At 50.1% G+C, this 15,682-nt stretch overlaps 2 protein-coding genes across 4 annotated transcripts; one reads left to right on the top strand and one right to left on the bottom strand.

The window, feature by feature from the left end:
- Positions 1-925: 925 nt before the first annotated feature.
- RNF14 (ring finger protein 14) lies at positions 926-7,589 on the top strand. Its single transcript, XM_072348186.1, has 8 exons — positions 926-1,065; positions 1,954-2,116; positions 2,610-2,755; positions 3,087-3,608; positions 3,990-4,218; positions 4,856-5,028; positions 5,542-5,672; positions 6,366-7,589. The coding sequence occupies exons 2-8, from the start codon at positions 1,963-1,965 to the stop codon at positions 6,415-6,417; spliced, it is 1,407 nt and encodes a 468-aa protein (XP_072204287.1). The 5' UTR covers positions 926-1,065; positions 1,954-1,962; the 3' UTR covers positions 6,418-7,589.
- A 1,381-nt stretch (positions 7,590-8,970) lies between these two features.
- Positions 8,971-13,644, bottom strand: GNPDA1 (glucosamine-6-phosphate deaminase 1). 3 transcript variants are annotated; one of them, XM_072348187.1, is made up of 6 exons: positions 13,440-13,642; positions 13,265-13,366; positions 12,160-12,342; positions 11,386-11,570; positions 10,560-10,734; positions 8,971-10,287 (listed from the first exon to the last, which is right to left on the bottom strand). In XM_072348187.1, exons 1-6 carry the CDS (start codon positions 13,561-13,563, stop codon positions 10,190-10,192), a joined length of 867 nt encoding a protein of 288 aa, XP_072204288.1. In that variant the 5' UTR covers positions 13,564-13,642; the 3' UTR covers positions 8,971-10,189. The 3 variants fall into 3 exon arrangements, with proteins under 3 accessions (XP_072204288.1, XP_072204290.1, XP_072204289.1); XM_072348189.1 differs by having other exon boundaries at positions 13,265-13,362; positions 13,440-13,574; XM_072348188.1 differs by lacking the exon at positions 13,265-13,366 and having other exon boundaries at positions 13,440-13,644.
- Between the last annotated feature and the right edge of the window lie 2,038 nt (positions 13,645-15,682).

Genomic DNA, 15,682 nt, shown 5'->3' with positions numbered 1-15,682 from the left:
TCTCTCCTGAGACTCTTTGCCACAAACTCCAGGTGGCACCTTTCTCTCCAGCAGCAGCGTAGAGGATGTTCTTTACATCCTGTCCCGTCCGTACTGGCCCCAAGGCCACGGGCTCTCTCTTGCTTTACCTGCCCCAAAGCCTGCTGCTGCTCAGGACCCCATGAGAAATTATTCTTCTTCCGTGTCACCTGGCAGAGGGGGCTCACAGTGTGTACGTAGCGTGGGACATGCATTGTCCAAAAGCCCACTGCTCCCAGGAAAGGTTGGGTCTGTCTTGTTGGTGGGGGAAACATGGCAGTGATTTTGTCAGTCACATCTGCTGGGATGTGAGACGCCCATTTTGCCATTTGATACCTAGGAACTGAATTTCCTGAGCAGGCTCCTTCACTTTGCTGCGCTTAATAGCAAAACCAGCTTGCAAAAGAATTTGAGTTACCTGCTTTCCTTTCTTCAAAACTTCCGCTGCTGTATCGCCCCACACGACAATATCATCAATGTACTGCAGGTGTTTGGGAGCATCACCCTGCTCCAAAACACTTGGATCAACCCATGGCAAATGGTTGGGCTGTTTCCACCCCTGGGGTAGACGGTTCCAGGTGTACTGAACACCCCTCCAGGTAAAAGCAAACTGTGCCCTACATTCTGCAGCCACTGGGATGGAAAAGAAGGCCTTAGCAGTGTCAGTGGTGGCACACCACCTGGCTTCCTCTGACTCCAGTCCATACTGGAGCTCTAGCATGTCTGGTACGGCAGCACTCAATGGGGGTGTGACTTCATTCATGCCGCGGATGTGTTACTGCGTGGGGCGGTACCGGCGCTGCCCGGCTCGGCTGCGGCGCCTCCGAGGGGCCCCGCGTTCCTCCCGGCCGTAGGGGGGCGCTGTGGGGAGGCGGAGCGGGGCGGGCGGAGCCGGGCGCTCTGCGCTGTCAGCAGCGCGGCCGGGCCTGGCCGGGTCGCGGCCTCCGCCCTCCGCCGCTCCTTCCCGGTCCGTCCTTCCCGTCCGCCGCGGTGCCGGCAGCGCCTCGTTCCGCGTCCCTCGGGCCGCGCGGCCGCCACGCGACTGAGGTAAGTGGGGGCGGCCGTGCCGGAAGAGCGGGCCGTGCTGTGCCGTGCCGTGCCGTGCTGTGCCGGGCCGGGCCGTGCCGCGGGGCGGAGGCTCCGCCGGGATCCGGGAGCTGCGGGGCGCCCCGTTGGCCTCGGCTCCGCCCGGCGCCGTCACTGCGGCCTCCGAGCCCGGCCCTGCCCGTGCGGGAGCGCGGCCGGGAGGCTCTGTGTTCCCGGCTGGCTTCGGTTCCGCTCGGTGGGAGCGGTGCCGGGGCGCAGCGGGTCGGGAACCCGCCCAGGTGCGGCGCGTGGCGGAGCTGTGCGGGCGGACTTTGAGCTCCGTGCCGCAGCCGGTTGGTGCCGCAGCGCTGTGCGCTCTGACAGCTCCGTGTTTCTGTGCGCGCCGGCGGAGCGCTCCGAGCTGCGGGACGGTGCCGCTGTGCTGGGAACTGCGGCGCCTCCTGCCGGCCGGAGCGCGGCTGCGGGGTTTGGGGTTTGTAGCTGAGCTCTCCAACGCTTGTAACTCATCGACGTGCCTTTTAGAACGCCGCCTCAGCCGTGCTGTCACTAATCCGGTTCTGTTCTTTCCTGCTCCGTCCTCCCTTCCAGCCGCCGTGCTGTCCCGCTGTCACTTTCCCCTTCGCTGTGTTTCACTGCTGTTCCTGCAGCTGCTCTCAGCATCTGGGCGCTGTTTGCTTTTTACCCCCTCCACGTCCAGTCGGTGTTCCTCATGCTGTAAAGCTACCAGCACTTCTCAGCTCGTAGAAAACGCCTGACCATGTCCTGTGTTCCCATTGGTTACTTTGGGTTCTGACTCTTCCTGTGGAGGTGTAAGACGGACCCCAGACGCGTAGTTTGGATGGGATGCGTTAACTGGGTTGATGCTGTAGAGTGCTGTTAATTCCACAGACCATTTAAATGTCTTCAGAGGACAGAGAAGCTCAGGAGGACGAGCTGTTGGCGCTGGCCAGCATCTACGACGAAGATGAGTTTAAGAGAGCCGAGTCGGCCCAGGGAGGAGAGACCCGAATTTGTTTGGAACTGCCCCAAAACTTCACAGTTGTTGTGAGCGGTGAGTTGCGATGGCTTCTCTTGTCTTTACGTTCACCAGGTCGTTACCAGGTGATTTTCTGGGGCCTCCCCAGCTGCTCCCATGAGCTGTAGGAGCCAGAGCCAGAGCCGCATGGGACCCCTTTGTGTTGGTGGCACCGCTGGGGTTGGTGTCAGGGAGGGCACTCAGCCCTTTGGATGCAGCCTCTCCAGTGAGCTTCAAAGTCAGAGCTTAGTCGTGGTGTTTCTCTGGGGTAATTAAGTCAGTGTATTTATTATTCCCCTGGGGGAGTTTTCCTTGCGCTCAGTTCCTGCAGGATCTGCTATTTCACAGCACTCCTGTGTGTTGGTTTAACCCCATACGACCTTGTGGCACTTTACTGCACCGTTATTTGGTGTTGAATGAATCACTTTAATATAGAAGTCTGTCAAACACACAGAGGGGTCGCGTGTGCCGGCCTTTGGTTCTCACCTTTTTGTTGTGTCTCACCCTGTCTCCATTGGCTTTGGCTCAGGCATTTCTGCAGAGAGTCCGCAGAGCTTTGAATACACCGTTCACTTTCTGCCTCCACTCGTGCTGAATTTTGAGCTCCCACCGGACTACCCATCAGCATCCCCGCCTGCCTTCACTCTCAGTAGCAAATGGCTCTCCCCAGCACAGGTTTGCGAATCAGTTCTAACGTTCTAGCAGAGCTTTTGTGGTTGTGAGTGCATAATTAACACCATTAGCTGTGGTGGATGTCAGTGTAGTAGATGCAGTTATGATGTACACGGTGACGTCTCTTTCAGTTGGCTCTTTTGTTTCCTACCTGCTCTTACTTGGTTACCCTTCTGAGAGCTCACAGTGTGTGCCTTACAAGGCATTATTCCTATGTCTTTTATGTGTTACCTGACAGTTCCACACTTTGAGGTGTAGATTTGCACTGAAGGACCTGGGAGCTGTCACGAGTCCCCAGGACTCACTGCAGTCTGCAATGGTTTCTCTTTCCCAGCTCAGCGCTCTTTGCGAGCATTTAGACAACTTATGGGAAGAGAACCGAGGCTGTGTGGTCCTGTTTGCCTGGATGCAGTTTCTGAAGGAAGAAACATTGAGTTACCTGAATATTTCATCCCCATACGAGCTAAAAATGCGCCAACAAGGGAATACGTGGGGCAGGACGCCTTCGGTGCCTCAGGATGCCGAGGACTGTGGCGGTGCAGTGGGCTGCGCTGCAGCTGAAGAAGGAATTGATAAGAGAGCTGTACAGGACGTGGAATCTTTGTCCAGCCTGATTCGGGAGATCCTGGACTTCGATCAGGCTCAGAGAAGGAAGTGCTTTAACAGTAAGATGTACTTGTGCAATATTTGCTTCTGTGAGAAGCTGGGCAGGGAATGTATGTACTTCACCGAGTGCAGCCACGTGTACTGCAAGGCCTGCCTGAAGGACTACTTTGAAATTCAGATCAGGGATGGTCAGGTCCACTGCCTCAACTGTCCAGAACCCAACTGTTCTTCTGTTGCTACTCCTGGCCAGGTAAGGGCTGTGCTTAACCCCTCACTGTGGAGGACGCAGTCTGGCTTTTCATGGTTAGCATGGCGAACACACACGGGGAAATTCTTTCTCTGAGCCACACAGATTCCTCCAGGTTAAAACCGGATCGTGGGGTACATATTTTGCCTACTGGCAAAGTTATGGCACTGAACTGATGTCCTGTTACATTTGGTGCTGCGTGTTTGTTCTTCCTATTATTTAACTGTCATCAAAATAGCATTTCTAGGTGCAATTTTGTGGCCTCACTGGGAGGATACAGAGTGAATTCATGCCAGCTGTACTTCTTCATCTACATACGTTTCTTGTCAAAGGTAACAGACTCAGAATTCCAAATGCAGATAATCTTTCCTTGGTCTTTGTTAGGTGAAGGAGTTGGTTGGAGAGCAGCTGTTTGCACGCTATGACCGCCTGCTTCTGCAGTCCACCCTGGACCTGATGGCAGATGTTGTGTACTGCCCTCGGCCGCGCTGCCAGACACCCGTCATGCAGGAGCCAGGCGGCACCATGGGCATCTGCTCCTGCTGCAACTATGCGTTCTGTACTGTGTGTAAGATGACTTACCACGGGGTCTCACCATGTAAATTAACTGCGGGTGAGTCGTCGCATGTCGGAAATGGATCGAGAAGCCTCATTATTAATTAGGAGTTAGGAGCTGTGTGAAAAAGACTGGAAGTCGGAATTTCACCAAGCAGGCTGGGCAGCATGTCAGCTAAGACAGATTCTTTTGATAGGTCTGTTGCTAGCAACTAAAAGATTCCACTTGTATGGCACTGTGCGGATCAGGAAGTCCCTAAACCACTGACTGCCAAATTCGGAGAGGCCACAGCAGGGGAAGAAAACCTTCATTTAGATGTGCCCTTTGTTACCCTTTCCCACGAATCCACTTCTTTCTGCCATCAGCGTTGCTGTGTGCTCAGCTGCACCCTTCGCTGGCTGTCCAGCCTTGGAATCACTTGACAAAGCGTTCAGTTTGTGTTCAGAAAGATACTGCTGGTTTTCAGTTCAATTTACATTTTAGACCTGTTGTAATTTACGTTCTCTTTTAGGATCCAGCACTGTAAAGCTGTCGAATGAGACACAGAGGCCTTAATATTCATTTTCTTACGTATCCTTATGCTTTACTCTTTAATTAGCGATGCTGGTTTCCTGTGAGAATGCTTTATACTGTCGTTAACTGAACTTCCCTCTGTAATGCAGTACAAAAGCTGTTTCTCCATTTCACTCTGCAGAGAAATTGATGGATTTGCGCAATGAATATTTAGAAGCTGATGAGGCAACCAAAAGATTTATGGAACAGCGCTATGGCAAACGAGTGATTCAGAAAGCCCTCGAGGAGATGGAGAGCAAACAATGGCTGGAAAAGAACTCCAAGTCTTGCCCTTGCTGTAGTACTCCTATAGAGGTGAGCGTGGTGGGGAAAGGCTGAGGAGTCACATTAGCTCCTAATGGAAACGAATGCAAGAGGTGAAGTCATTCGGTATTTACATCAGCTCAGAGATTCACTCCCAGCTCACCAGTGAAAGTGCAGTTCTAGCAACCAGCAAAGAGATCTTCGCACTTCTGTCTGCAGTATTCAGAAAAGGAGGTTGTAGTTTATAGCTGAGGGGTATGAGTGAATGCAGCAGTTGATAGTGTTCAGACTCCAGTACATGTGAATCCCTTTCCATGTGTTTTAGACCTTTTCAGACTGCAGGTGGTAGGTAAACAAATAACTTCAGGTAAATAGTAATTTCCAGTGGTGCTGGTGACATAACTGAGTCGCAGCTCTGCAATTCTGGCTCCTAGTTCTCCCAGCCGTGGAAAAACACCAGCATTGTGATGGATTTGGGGTACAGTGCATTCTTAGGCGTTGTGGTTTTGGGACCCGAGGCCTGATGTGGAAATACCTCCTTGTTTCTTTTCTTTTCCCTGCCAGAAACTAGATGGCTGTAACAAGATGATGTGTACTGGCTGCATGCAGTACTTCTGCTGGCTTTGTATGGCTTCCTTGTCAAGGGCAGACCCATACAAGCACTTCAATGATCCATCTTCCCCGTGCTTTGATCGGTACGTGTTTATGTGTGTTACATCCAGTGCTGTACTGCTTGGGTGTTGGGTTTGGGAGCTGTCAGATGCCTATCCCAGAACAGCATCATGTTCTTCAGAACTGCACCGCTTGCTCTGCTTTTGGCCATCAATGTGGCTGACAGGATTTTCTCTTGCTCTTGGACCTTGTTTTTCAGCACTTCTTCCTCTCCCAACAATTTTTTCAACCCACTTTCCTCTATTTTTCTTTTCCCCCTGGTCTTCTGCTATTCTTGGAGCTTAACTTTTACCTCTCTTGACAAAGATGAACTGTTTTACAAGGAAAACCCATTTTCTTTCATTGTTCCCCCTGTTCTGTTGCAGTAGTTTGCCCAGCTCTGTCTTGTCAGGTAAAGCCGTCAGCTGTTGGGAGCAGGCAGGCTTGGCTGCTGGTTATATGCTGTTAAAGACCAAGCAGGAATTGCAGCACGCTGGGTAACTTCTACTGCAGTTTGGATTTATATGCTCAAAGATTTCTTGACACTTGGTGTCTGTAAGGCGTTGTAAGACTCTGCTGTGAAATGCTGCACCAATGCAAAGGAGCTTCTGTTAGCTGACCTTGAGGGCTGCAGCACGAGTGTCCCATGATAAAAAATATGAGACCTGCTCTTGCTTATTCTTTTTTTTTTTTTACTTTATTTTCTATTCTGATGCAAATTTTTGGCTGTCTTGCAGATTGTTTCATGCTATGCAAATTGATGGTGAGTTCTGGGAAGACGAAAACTAGTAACCTTCCCTAGCAACAAAGGCTGAAGAAACCAGAGGCAGATGCTTTTCTTGTCAAAGCTGTTTGATTGTCAGTGCTCTGATGCCACAGAAGAACAACACTACTTTGCACTGCAGGATTCTTGCACAACCCTTCTGTTGCCAGAACCAAAGGAGACCATTTTACCCACCCTGTGGTCAAGATTCCTGTCGAGAGTCCTGATAGTAACATCCAGTGATAAAGAGAAGTGCAGCCACCAAGAAGTTAGAAAATAATGGAAAGTCTGTACCAAGAGGTGCCCCTTACAGCTCCCAAACCGCAGAGATGGTTTTGGAGTGTCCTTCTAAGGAGGTTTACCTTTCAGGGGTGTCAGCTAGTTCCCACCGTGGTTTTGGGGCAGTTTTATTACAGGTGCAGTGCTCGTTCTGGAGCTGTTCGGTTACACGGCTTGGAAAGGGAAAGTGTTCTGAAGCAGCACGGGGCTGTATTCAGGGACTGAGCCCATTGCCTCTATTGCATTTCCTGGCCAGTTTCTTTGGAAGCAGTTCGTTGCTCTGTCGCTGACAACGGCAGTGAAGGTGACGGTCCCTCCCACCTCCTTTTATTGGCTGTAGTGTCCTGTTCCTTCCTGAACACACTGGCAGGAAATGACTGACAGCTATTTCTTGAATTGCTGTCACCTTGCAGACTGACGTGGTTCAGTTCTGTGCCTTGCTGCCAGTCCCTGCTTTGAGTGCCGAAGCAATGATCTGAGTCTGGCCAGTGAGAGGATGAAAATAACATCAAATACTGAAGCAGTTTTCTATGGATACCCAGTCTGCATTAATGGAGATTTGTAGTATCTTAAGGAATTCGTGTTTCTTTCCCACCAGACGTTAACTTGTTTACAAAATCTTGTAAGGAATTTGATTAGTTGCTGCCTTATTTCTGCTGTTCTTGCCCTCTAAGTATTTCTGAAGACATTGTTTCCCCTCAAAGTTCAATGAGCTGTTTTGGGAACATGGAGGTAATTGCTGGAGAGAAACACTGATTTATTTTATTCTTTTCACTTACAGAATGATCTAGAAATGTCATTTGGAATTCCAGCTCTGTGTAAAACAAACCGCAGGGTTGGGATGGGTAGCTCAGGAGCTCGAAACCTGTTCAGAAAGTCAGTTTTGATTGGTAGTAAATAAATTTTAGTTAAATACATGGCCAAAATGAGTGTTGATTTAGTTCCTTTTGCAGAGGAGAGAAGTCTCTTAGAATTGGCAGCGATTAAAATAGTAAGGGTGGATCTCCTGCCTTGGTTTAGGCTATAGGATGGTGTGTGGAGGTTTACGTTGTGTACGGTTTACTTGTATTTCCTGCACCTTTCACATGCACTAAATTCACTTTAAGACAGCAAATATAGTTGTCTTCCTGTTTGTCTTCATTATGGCACTCACATCGAAGCAGAGGTTGGTCTGTGGTACAGCTCTGCTGTGGTGCTGGGCCCTGGTGCTCTTACACTGCAGGGCTGAGTCACACTCACACAGCCTCTTGAGTTCAGAACGTCATGTGAGGTTTATGCAAGGGGTTTCCTGCTGATAGAAGTTTGCACGTTTATGTAAGCTAAGTGCCCTCAGAGCAAAGTTACCTTGTTTTTTTTGTGGGACATCCAAGCCTGTAAGTGATATATGTGGGGGCAGTCATAAAGCTGCCATGGAAACAACAGTAGTTTGTACTCTGCCCCATTTGTTTGACAACACAACCTGAACTCTGTGACCGGAAACCTGCTTTTGGAAAGCACTTTCTTCCTGCTATGCAGTGTATGTGGATGGCCAAGGAGTGTTTGGCCCAGGGCGAAGTGTGTGCCTACCATTCTTCTGCCTGGAGGCAATGCTGCTGGATCTCAGGTGTATGGAAGTAGCGGAGGCCCCTTCTCCAAGGACAGAGGTGCAAAGCAGTGGCCAACGTGCCCCTGGCTGCTGGGCACTCAGCTGCCCTCGGCTGGAGCTCCTGTACTTAACAGCGAGGCAGAGAAGGACAGACTGTCTCCAGAACAGCTGAGCAGGTGAGTGTGCGCACAGGACAAACAGCTGGGAGTGCAGAGGCAGAACAGCTCAAACCTCATCCTGTCTTCATCAAACAGGGCAAGGCAAGCAACTCTGCTAACACAGCACAGTTTTTTCATTGACAGCTACCTCCTCATTCCCTTCATTCCTGTGCACACACACAATGACTCTGTGCTCAATTGCAATTTTATAGCATTGGTAGAGAGCTGAAACCTCCTTTTTCCTTGAGAAATTCCCACTCCCCCCCCTCCCCCCCCCACCTCCCCAAAGGAGACAGCCACTGCCTGGCAGGCTAGCTGCATGGAATGCCTACCAGTAGATACTGGACAAGGAATTGGGCCCGTAAGGTATGGAGCCACAGCAGCTACTTCTCCCACGCTGCTTTCAGTTCTTGGCCTTGTTCAGAATAACACACCTTTCTTAAGCTTTGAAGCTTTTGTTGATGCTACTCAAATATGCCATTACAGCTCCCATCAGACACATGAATTGTTCCACGTTTCACTAGCACAGAGAAACCAAGCAGCATGTAAAGTCAAAGTGATTAGAGAAAAATAACGCTTTTACTGTAGAATGTTACAGATTAACAGCTCACAAAGTTCTTGGACAAAGACAACACATACTTCCCAGTTTGGCTTGCACTGATCTTGTATTGATCTTACCATAGAAGGACCAAGTGGGCTCTTGCCCGCCTCTATGGGGCTTTGTAATTAAGCACACGCTGAGCTCAGGAAAGAGTGTTTCCTTTGAGGATTATCTGACATTTCCTGGAAGCACAGGAAATGGAAAGAGAAAGAACACGCTGCTTTAGGCTCTGCCCCAACACAAGTGACAGAGCACAGAGGAGCACAAACAGAAGTAATTTATGCTTGCTGTGAAGAAATCTACCCTGCTGTAGATCATAAAGCACCACTGCATATAAAGTTATACCTCGTAACTGAACATATAAGGCCTCTTAAAAATATGGCAACAAATGAATTTGTGATTTTCTGAGCCAACCATTCACCTGCATTAATGGCACTGCAATGGGAACTGCTGCTTGAGGCATGCCTTCTGCTAGGACCTTCTTACATCTGGCTCCACACCGGGTGCAGCCTGGGCTGTATGCAGTTTGGTCCTGAACGCCTCTATCAGATCGAGACTGCACACCTCCGTGTAACTGTCTCCTCTGCCTGGACTGTCCTCAAGGGGAAACGTCTTCATTATATCCAAGGTGAATGTCTTGCTTCAGTTCGTGCCCCACTGTTCCTTATCTCTCCTCCCTGCACACTGCAGTGGAGCGCTTTGTTTCTATTTCTAGATGGCTTACTCATAGTTATGAAGCAGGCTACTGTTAAGTTGTGCTGACACTTCCCCTGCTCTGGGCTGAACAAGATCCATTCCCATTTTATGTGAGTACAACTTTGGAGTATTTTCCAGAGGGGCAGTGATCCACAGATGTGTTTGACAGAACTGCAAAGAATGCATTCCAAAGTGATCACCCATTGTGTTTTCACATTTGTTTTGGAGTCTTCAGTCCATACAATTAAAATTGCTTCTTTGCTTAGAGAACTAATTCCCTACTGGTTTTACCTTCAGAGAAGACGTTGGAAGAGATTTGTGGAACACAGCACAGTGATCACATCCTCATTTGGTTAATTAAAGCAGGCATTTGCTAATTTAAGAACAAAGACAAGATGAATTTCTGCAGGAATTCCCTTTCTTTGCAGCTGGTTTTCAATATAAAAAGATGACTCAGTGTTACTCTAGACAGTGAGAGATTAATCACTGTAAGGCTTCTTAGACTGGCTTCTTTCTGCTTCTGTCTCCTTCATGCTGTATAAGGGTTCCACGAGCTTGTTATGAACCAGCATTAAACCTGATGTAGCAGGTAAAAAGATGACTTCAGTAGACATAATAAAGCAAAATTTTCATTCATTGGATGCTCATGAAATTAGGTTAGTCAAATCAGTGTTCCTTTGTCCCACAGCCACAAAGATAAGCCTGACAGACTTCGTACTCTACATTTCAGCTGTTGTCTCAATAGAGCATTCTGTTTTGGGAGTGACTAAACAAGCATCTAACAAAAATCATGGCTTCTGCCATTGAAAAACCAAGTCCAACTGCTGCCTGCCCTGGTCACACACTCACCTTTAAAGTACTTCACTGTCTTAACTTTCAGTTCCAGCGTAGCATCCTCATCGCACACAAACACGGTCTTGGGGTGCTGCTGGAAAGCAGATACTGTCCACATGTGGTTGACACCTTCCTCAATAGCTTTGTACAAAGCAAAGGCTTTGTGGGCTCCCGTGATGAGAATCATCACCTGGACTCCAAGACAAGACAACAGCAATTAGAGTCTAGAAGATTTAGCGAGGGCAAAGCCAAACCCACCAACTAATAGAGCGCTGCCCCAATCCCCACTGGGGAGTAAGGGCTGTCATCCCCCCAGCAAATTGTGTTTGCTTTAGCTACATTTTATTTATCAATGGAGTAAGCCCGGAGGCTTACTTCAGTGATTTGAACACTTTGAGCTCTCATTAGGCACCAATAAAGAGACTTAATCACAAATCAAGGTGTAGGTGCAGTTAAAAGCTTTTGTGATCTTTCATGATCTGGTCTAAGATTGAGTCAGCCAGGGATTCTTGCATCTATTTTACTAGATGAGCTCCTTATCCAAAGCCATTCTCCAAAAGCCTTTCTAGCTCCCTGCAATCACAACTGCACTGCAGGGTTACATAAATGTTAGGGTTAGTAGAGCGAAAAAACAAAAAACACAACTGGAAAACAGATCAAGAGCCCTTCTGTAGTGGTACAAGACACAAGAAAGGAAGATTGTGTTCAGCTGTCTGTGGCAGGAAAAGCATGGGCTGGCTTACACCAGCAGGGTGCATAACTGCTCCAAGATGAGATGACCTTTAGTTACAGTCGCTCTAGAGCAGGGCTTTCTGAGATATGTAGTCCATTGTTTCCTAACCTCTCTGGCATCCATGACAGTGCCTACGCCAACTGTCAAAGCCATCGTGGGGACTTTGGAGAGGTCACCATCAAAAAACCTGGCATTAGCCAGTATAGTGTCCATAGCCAAGGTCTTCACTCGCGTCCTAGACACCAAACTTGATCCAGGCTCATTGAAGGCAATGTGACCATCAGGGCCAATACCTGTGACAGAGACAGTTTGAGAAGCAGGTCACTGGCTGAAATGGTTTTTGTAGGAAACAGAACCTGCAGTGCTCCTGTTATGGGGACATTCAGCACTCCCAGGAACAGACACAGGTCTGAGAAATATGCTTGCAGTTTGCCTGTTTAAGCTCAACTTTGCTTCTGGTAAGAATGATATCAGAAGCTCCTTCTGAAGTTAGAGACTTCTCAGCTGCACTGGGACAACACTAAAACAAAGCAGACAGCAGAATCTAAAGGCAAACTGGTGGGAAAAGCTTGCTCCTGTTGGCTATGACTATTTCTAGCAGCTTCTTGTTATCCTAACGATTGCAATGCATTTTGTATTTGATAAAATTCAAGCCCTGCCTGCTAACCACCTCCTGGGCAATTCACTTCCTGGATTCAGATATTTAAACTGGGGAATGAGATGTCAGACCACAAGGCTACCAGCACGCACAAGCACTCAGCAGAAGTGTACGGGGTGCCCTTCACTGCACATCCCCTGGACTTATTTGTCATCTCCAGCTAATAAATAAGATAGATGGAGCAAAGACAGTGCTTAGAGACTGCCAGTCCTTCATGTTTTCACCTCCAACAAAGAGTTCGATTCCTCCAGCTGCTTTGATTTTATCCTCAAACGCGTCACACTCTGCCTGTAGATCAGCTGCATTTCCATCCAAAATGTGAACGTTTTCTGCCGAGATATCGACGTGCTTGAAGAAGTTATTCCACATGAAGGAGTGGTAACTTTCCGGATGGTCCCTCGGGAGACCTGTTAACAGAGCACGCACAGGGCTGGGACTGGACAGAAAGACATCACCTGTAACACAGAACACCTACACAGGCTTGCAGTGGCTCTGGCAATAGAGCCCTGTTTTCTCCATCTGTCTTATAGAACTCCCTCGACTTTAACAAGTTTTGCTTCCTCAAATAAGCAAAATTAAACCAGTCGTGTCTGGTGGTTGGTGACTGCACATTGCAGGGAGACTGAAACTAGATGTCACTGTGATTCTGTGACTCTGTGTCCTCGTATTGACATGCAGTGGATGCTCCAGGAGAGCAGGCATGCACTGTGCCTCATCTCTTACTGCCTTTTCAGCCTGCCTCCCAGTTGGCATTAGCAAAAACAAATCAAAACCAGCATAGAAATCTGGGAAATAATCTCCTGCATTCAGATTTCTCCTTGAATGCTACAAACCCACATAACTGCCCATTTCCTGGCACTTCTCATTTGCTTATGGAAAAACTTCCTGCTCAGTATAAAGTTATCACTAGCAAATAATTACCCTGCAAGTTCTTCACCTTTGGAGCTCTCGGCCTCCTCCAGCCGTTCTTCTCCAGAGCCCATTTCATCACAGCCCCGAGAGCGAGCCGCCCCTCCGCTATCTCAGCAGCGCACAGCGGGGCCGCCCGCTGTTAAGGCTCCACCACCTGGGTGCAAAGGTGCAGCTCACAGCACCCGTTATCTCGGCTCACGGCGATAACGAGGATCCGCGGCGGGTCAGCACGGAGATCGGGTACGACAGGCAGCGCCTGCTGCTCACACGGGGCTCACACGGCGCCCATCGCCTCCCTCTGGCGATGCACGTCGTATCCCACCCTCGGTCCGCCGAACCCACCGCGCACAAGGCGGAGCGCTCGGCTACATCCCCAAAGCAATGGGGGCACGCGCGGCTCTTCCCAGCGCCACTCACCTACGTACTCATCCATGTTGAAGGTTTTCACGTACTTAAAGGACAGGTCCCCATTTTTGTAGTACTCCACCAGCTTTCTGTAGCAGCCCAGCGGCGTGCTGCCTGCGGACACACGGCACGCCGTCAGCCCGGCCCTCGCAGCCCTCGCAGCCCGCCCGATCCCGCCGCCACCCACCTGTGGGCAGCCCCAGAGTGAAGAAGCGGCCGGGGCCGGGCGCGAAGTGGACGATGCGGTTGCGGATGTACTTGGCGGCCCACTCGCTGGCCTGCGCGTACGTCTCCTGGATGATGAGCTTCATGGCGGGGCCGGACGGAGCGCTGCTCTCACGCCGCCATTTTAGCGCCGGTCGCGTCCCGCCCCGCGGTGGGCGGTGAGCGCCGGGTCCGCGGGCAGCACGGCGGGGTCAGCGCTCCGCCCGAGTCCCCGAAGGCGGGCACTGCGGCTGCTAAGGGCTGCTAAGGGCTGCTAAGGGCTGCTAAGGGCTGCTAAGGGCTGCTAAGGGCTGCTAAGGGCTGCTAAGGGCTCCCACGGCTCCCGCAGTCGGATCGGCGGCCGGCTGCTCCTGCCGACCGCCCCCCCAAAATGACCTCCCTCCCTCCCTCCCTCCGCTCCGGCTCTCCTCACGCCGTGGCAGGAAGGTGCCCGGCCCTGCCCCGCAGCCTTGCTCAGCGGTGCGAGGTTTGTTGTTGAGATGCAAAAGCTCTTTCGAAGTCAGACGGCCTTTTGCTTTCATTAGAAAGGGAGAAATTGCTTTCTAGCACCCATCCCACGCAGCTCCTGCTGATTTAAATAATTTAAATGACCTGTTAAAGCTGAGTGCTCCCCATGCTGCCTCATCCGAGTGCTGAGAGCTGCTGGCTTGGTTTGCGCTCGGCTGGAGAGTGACGGCTGTGATGGGCCACAGATGGCTGTGGTTGGGCTCGGGAAGAGTTTGGGGCCGCAGAGACAAAAAAAGAATGGAAAGTGTGGTGTGTTTCCATCAGCAGCAGTTATCCAGCACGCACGGAAGTATTTCCGTGGCTACAGCGCTGGGCAAAGAGCTGAGAGCCACGCAGAACAGGCTACGGGCTGTTGCCCGCCCTATGGCTCTGAGTGAGGCAGCTTTCCCACTGTTCCTGCTGGTCTGTGTGACACCCATTGGTCCCATGGGTACTGGTAGCAATTACAGCCCTGGTGGTTTCAGCAGCACAAGTCAGAGCTGGGTGAAGCTGCACCACACTGTGCTGCTAACAGAGCCCCGGGGCCAGCGCTGAACTTCACAAAGGTGTTCAGCTGAAATTCAGGTGCGGTGTGTCTCTGTGCACTGCAAACAGTCCTCACTCTTGCTTTCACCTCCTGTGCAAGCAGCTTTGGCAGGAGCAGTGCACAAAGACATCAGAGTCAGTCAGCAGCTCCCAGAAAAAATAGTAATAATTAATTAAAAAGAAACATGTTTTGATGGGAGGAAAAAAAACTGCAGCAGTGTGAGAGAGGCAGGCACGTGCATCTGCAGCCACAGCTGCCCATGGATCTGCATGCTTCAGGCAGCCTGCTGCTGCCGAGGAATGGCTCCAGGGCTGGGTTATACGTGTGACTGCTATGCAGGATATTTTTAGGTCTGATTATTGATGCATGTTGCTGTTTCTGCATTCTCAGCTCGCTGTTGAAATGTTGAAGAACTTTCTGGTGTCTGAACAAGCTGATTTTTCTTCCCAGCAAAAGCAGCAGATGGAAGGAAACAAACACTTCCCTGCAGAAGGAGCTGAAGTTTAACCAGGGGGTTCTAACAAGCGCAGCATTTTCTTTCTCTCTGCCTTGAAGAGATCGGAGTCAGCAGTTTGCACAGAGCGGAGCTTTTGCTTCCAGGAGCTGCTTTTGAGCACTGATTCTATTTTTTTTTTTTTTCCTTCTAAAAAAAGCAACAGTTAAAATTTTATGTGCATAAAGGGCCCTCTCTCCAATTCCCATCATTAAAGCGGCTCTTAAATGCCCACCATCTGCCAGCATTTCCTGCTCCTGCATGTCCCACCTGCCTTCACTCTCATGTTTATAAGGAAAGGAGAAACCGGGTTCCTGGGTGGATGGAGCTGCCGTTCACCACAAGCCCTGCTCACTGCCCAGCTCCTCCCATCAGTGGCCAAGTCCCAGTGAACCAATGAGCGCTACCAACAGCTGCTGGCACTGAAGAACGCGGCTCATAGCTCTTCACTGCGTTTCTTTGGGCAGCACAGTGAAATTCTGCTGATGCCAGCAGTCTCCGGATGAGACTCCTGGTGAAGTTTCCATCTTCTTTGAGGCCAGCTCTGTAATGGCAGACAATGCAGGCTCTACATGAACAACATTCTGCCACCATTTTTTCTCAGCCTGCTTGCAGACTGAGCTATTACAGTGGAGAGCTTCAGAGGCTTCATTTGATCCATTAACTCATGCAAACATTT

Source organism: Excalfactoria chinensis, chromosome 13, assembly GCF_039878825.1.
Source record: "Excalfactoria chinensis isolate bCotChi1 chromosome 13, bCotChi1.hap2, whole genome shotgun sequence".
Lineage (NCBI taxonomy): Eukaryota > Metazoa > Chordata > Aves > Galliformes > Phasianidae > Excalfactoria > Excalfactoria chinensis.
This window is presented reverse-complemented; position numbering and strand designations above follow the sequence as displayed.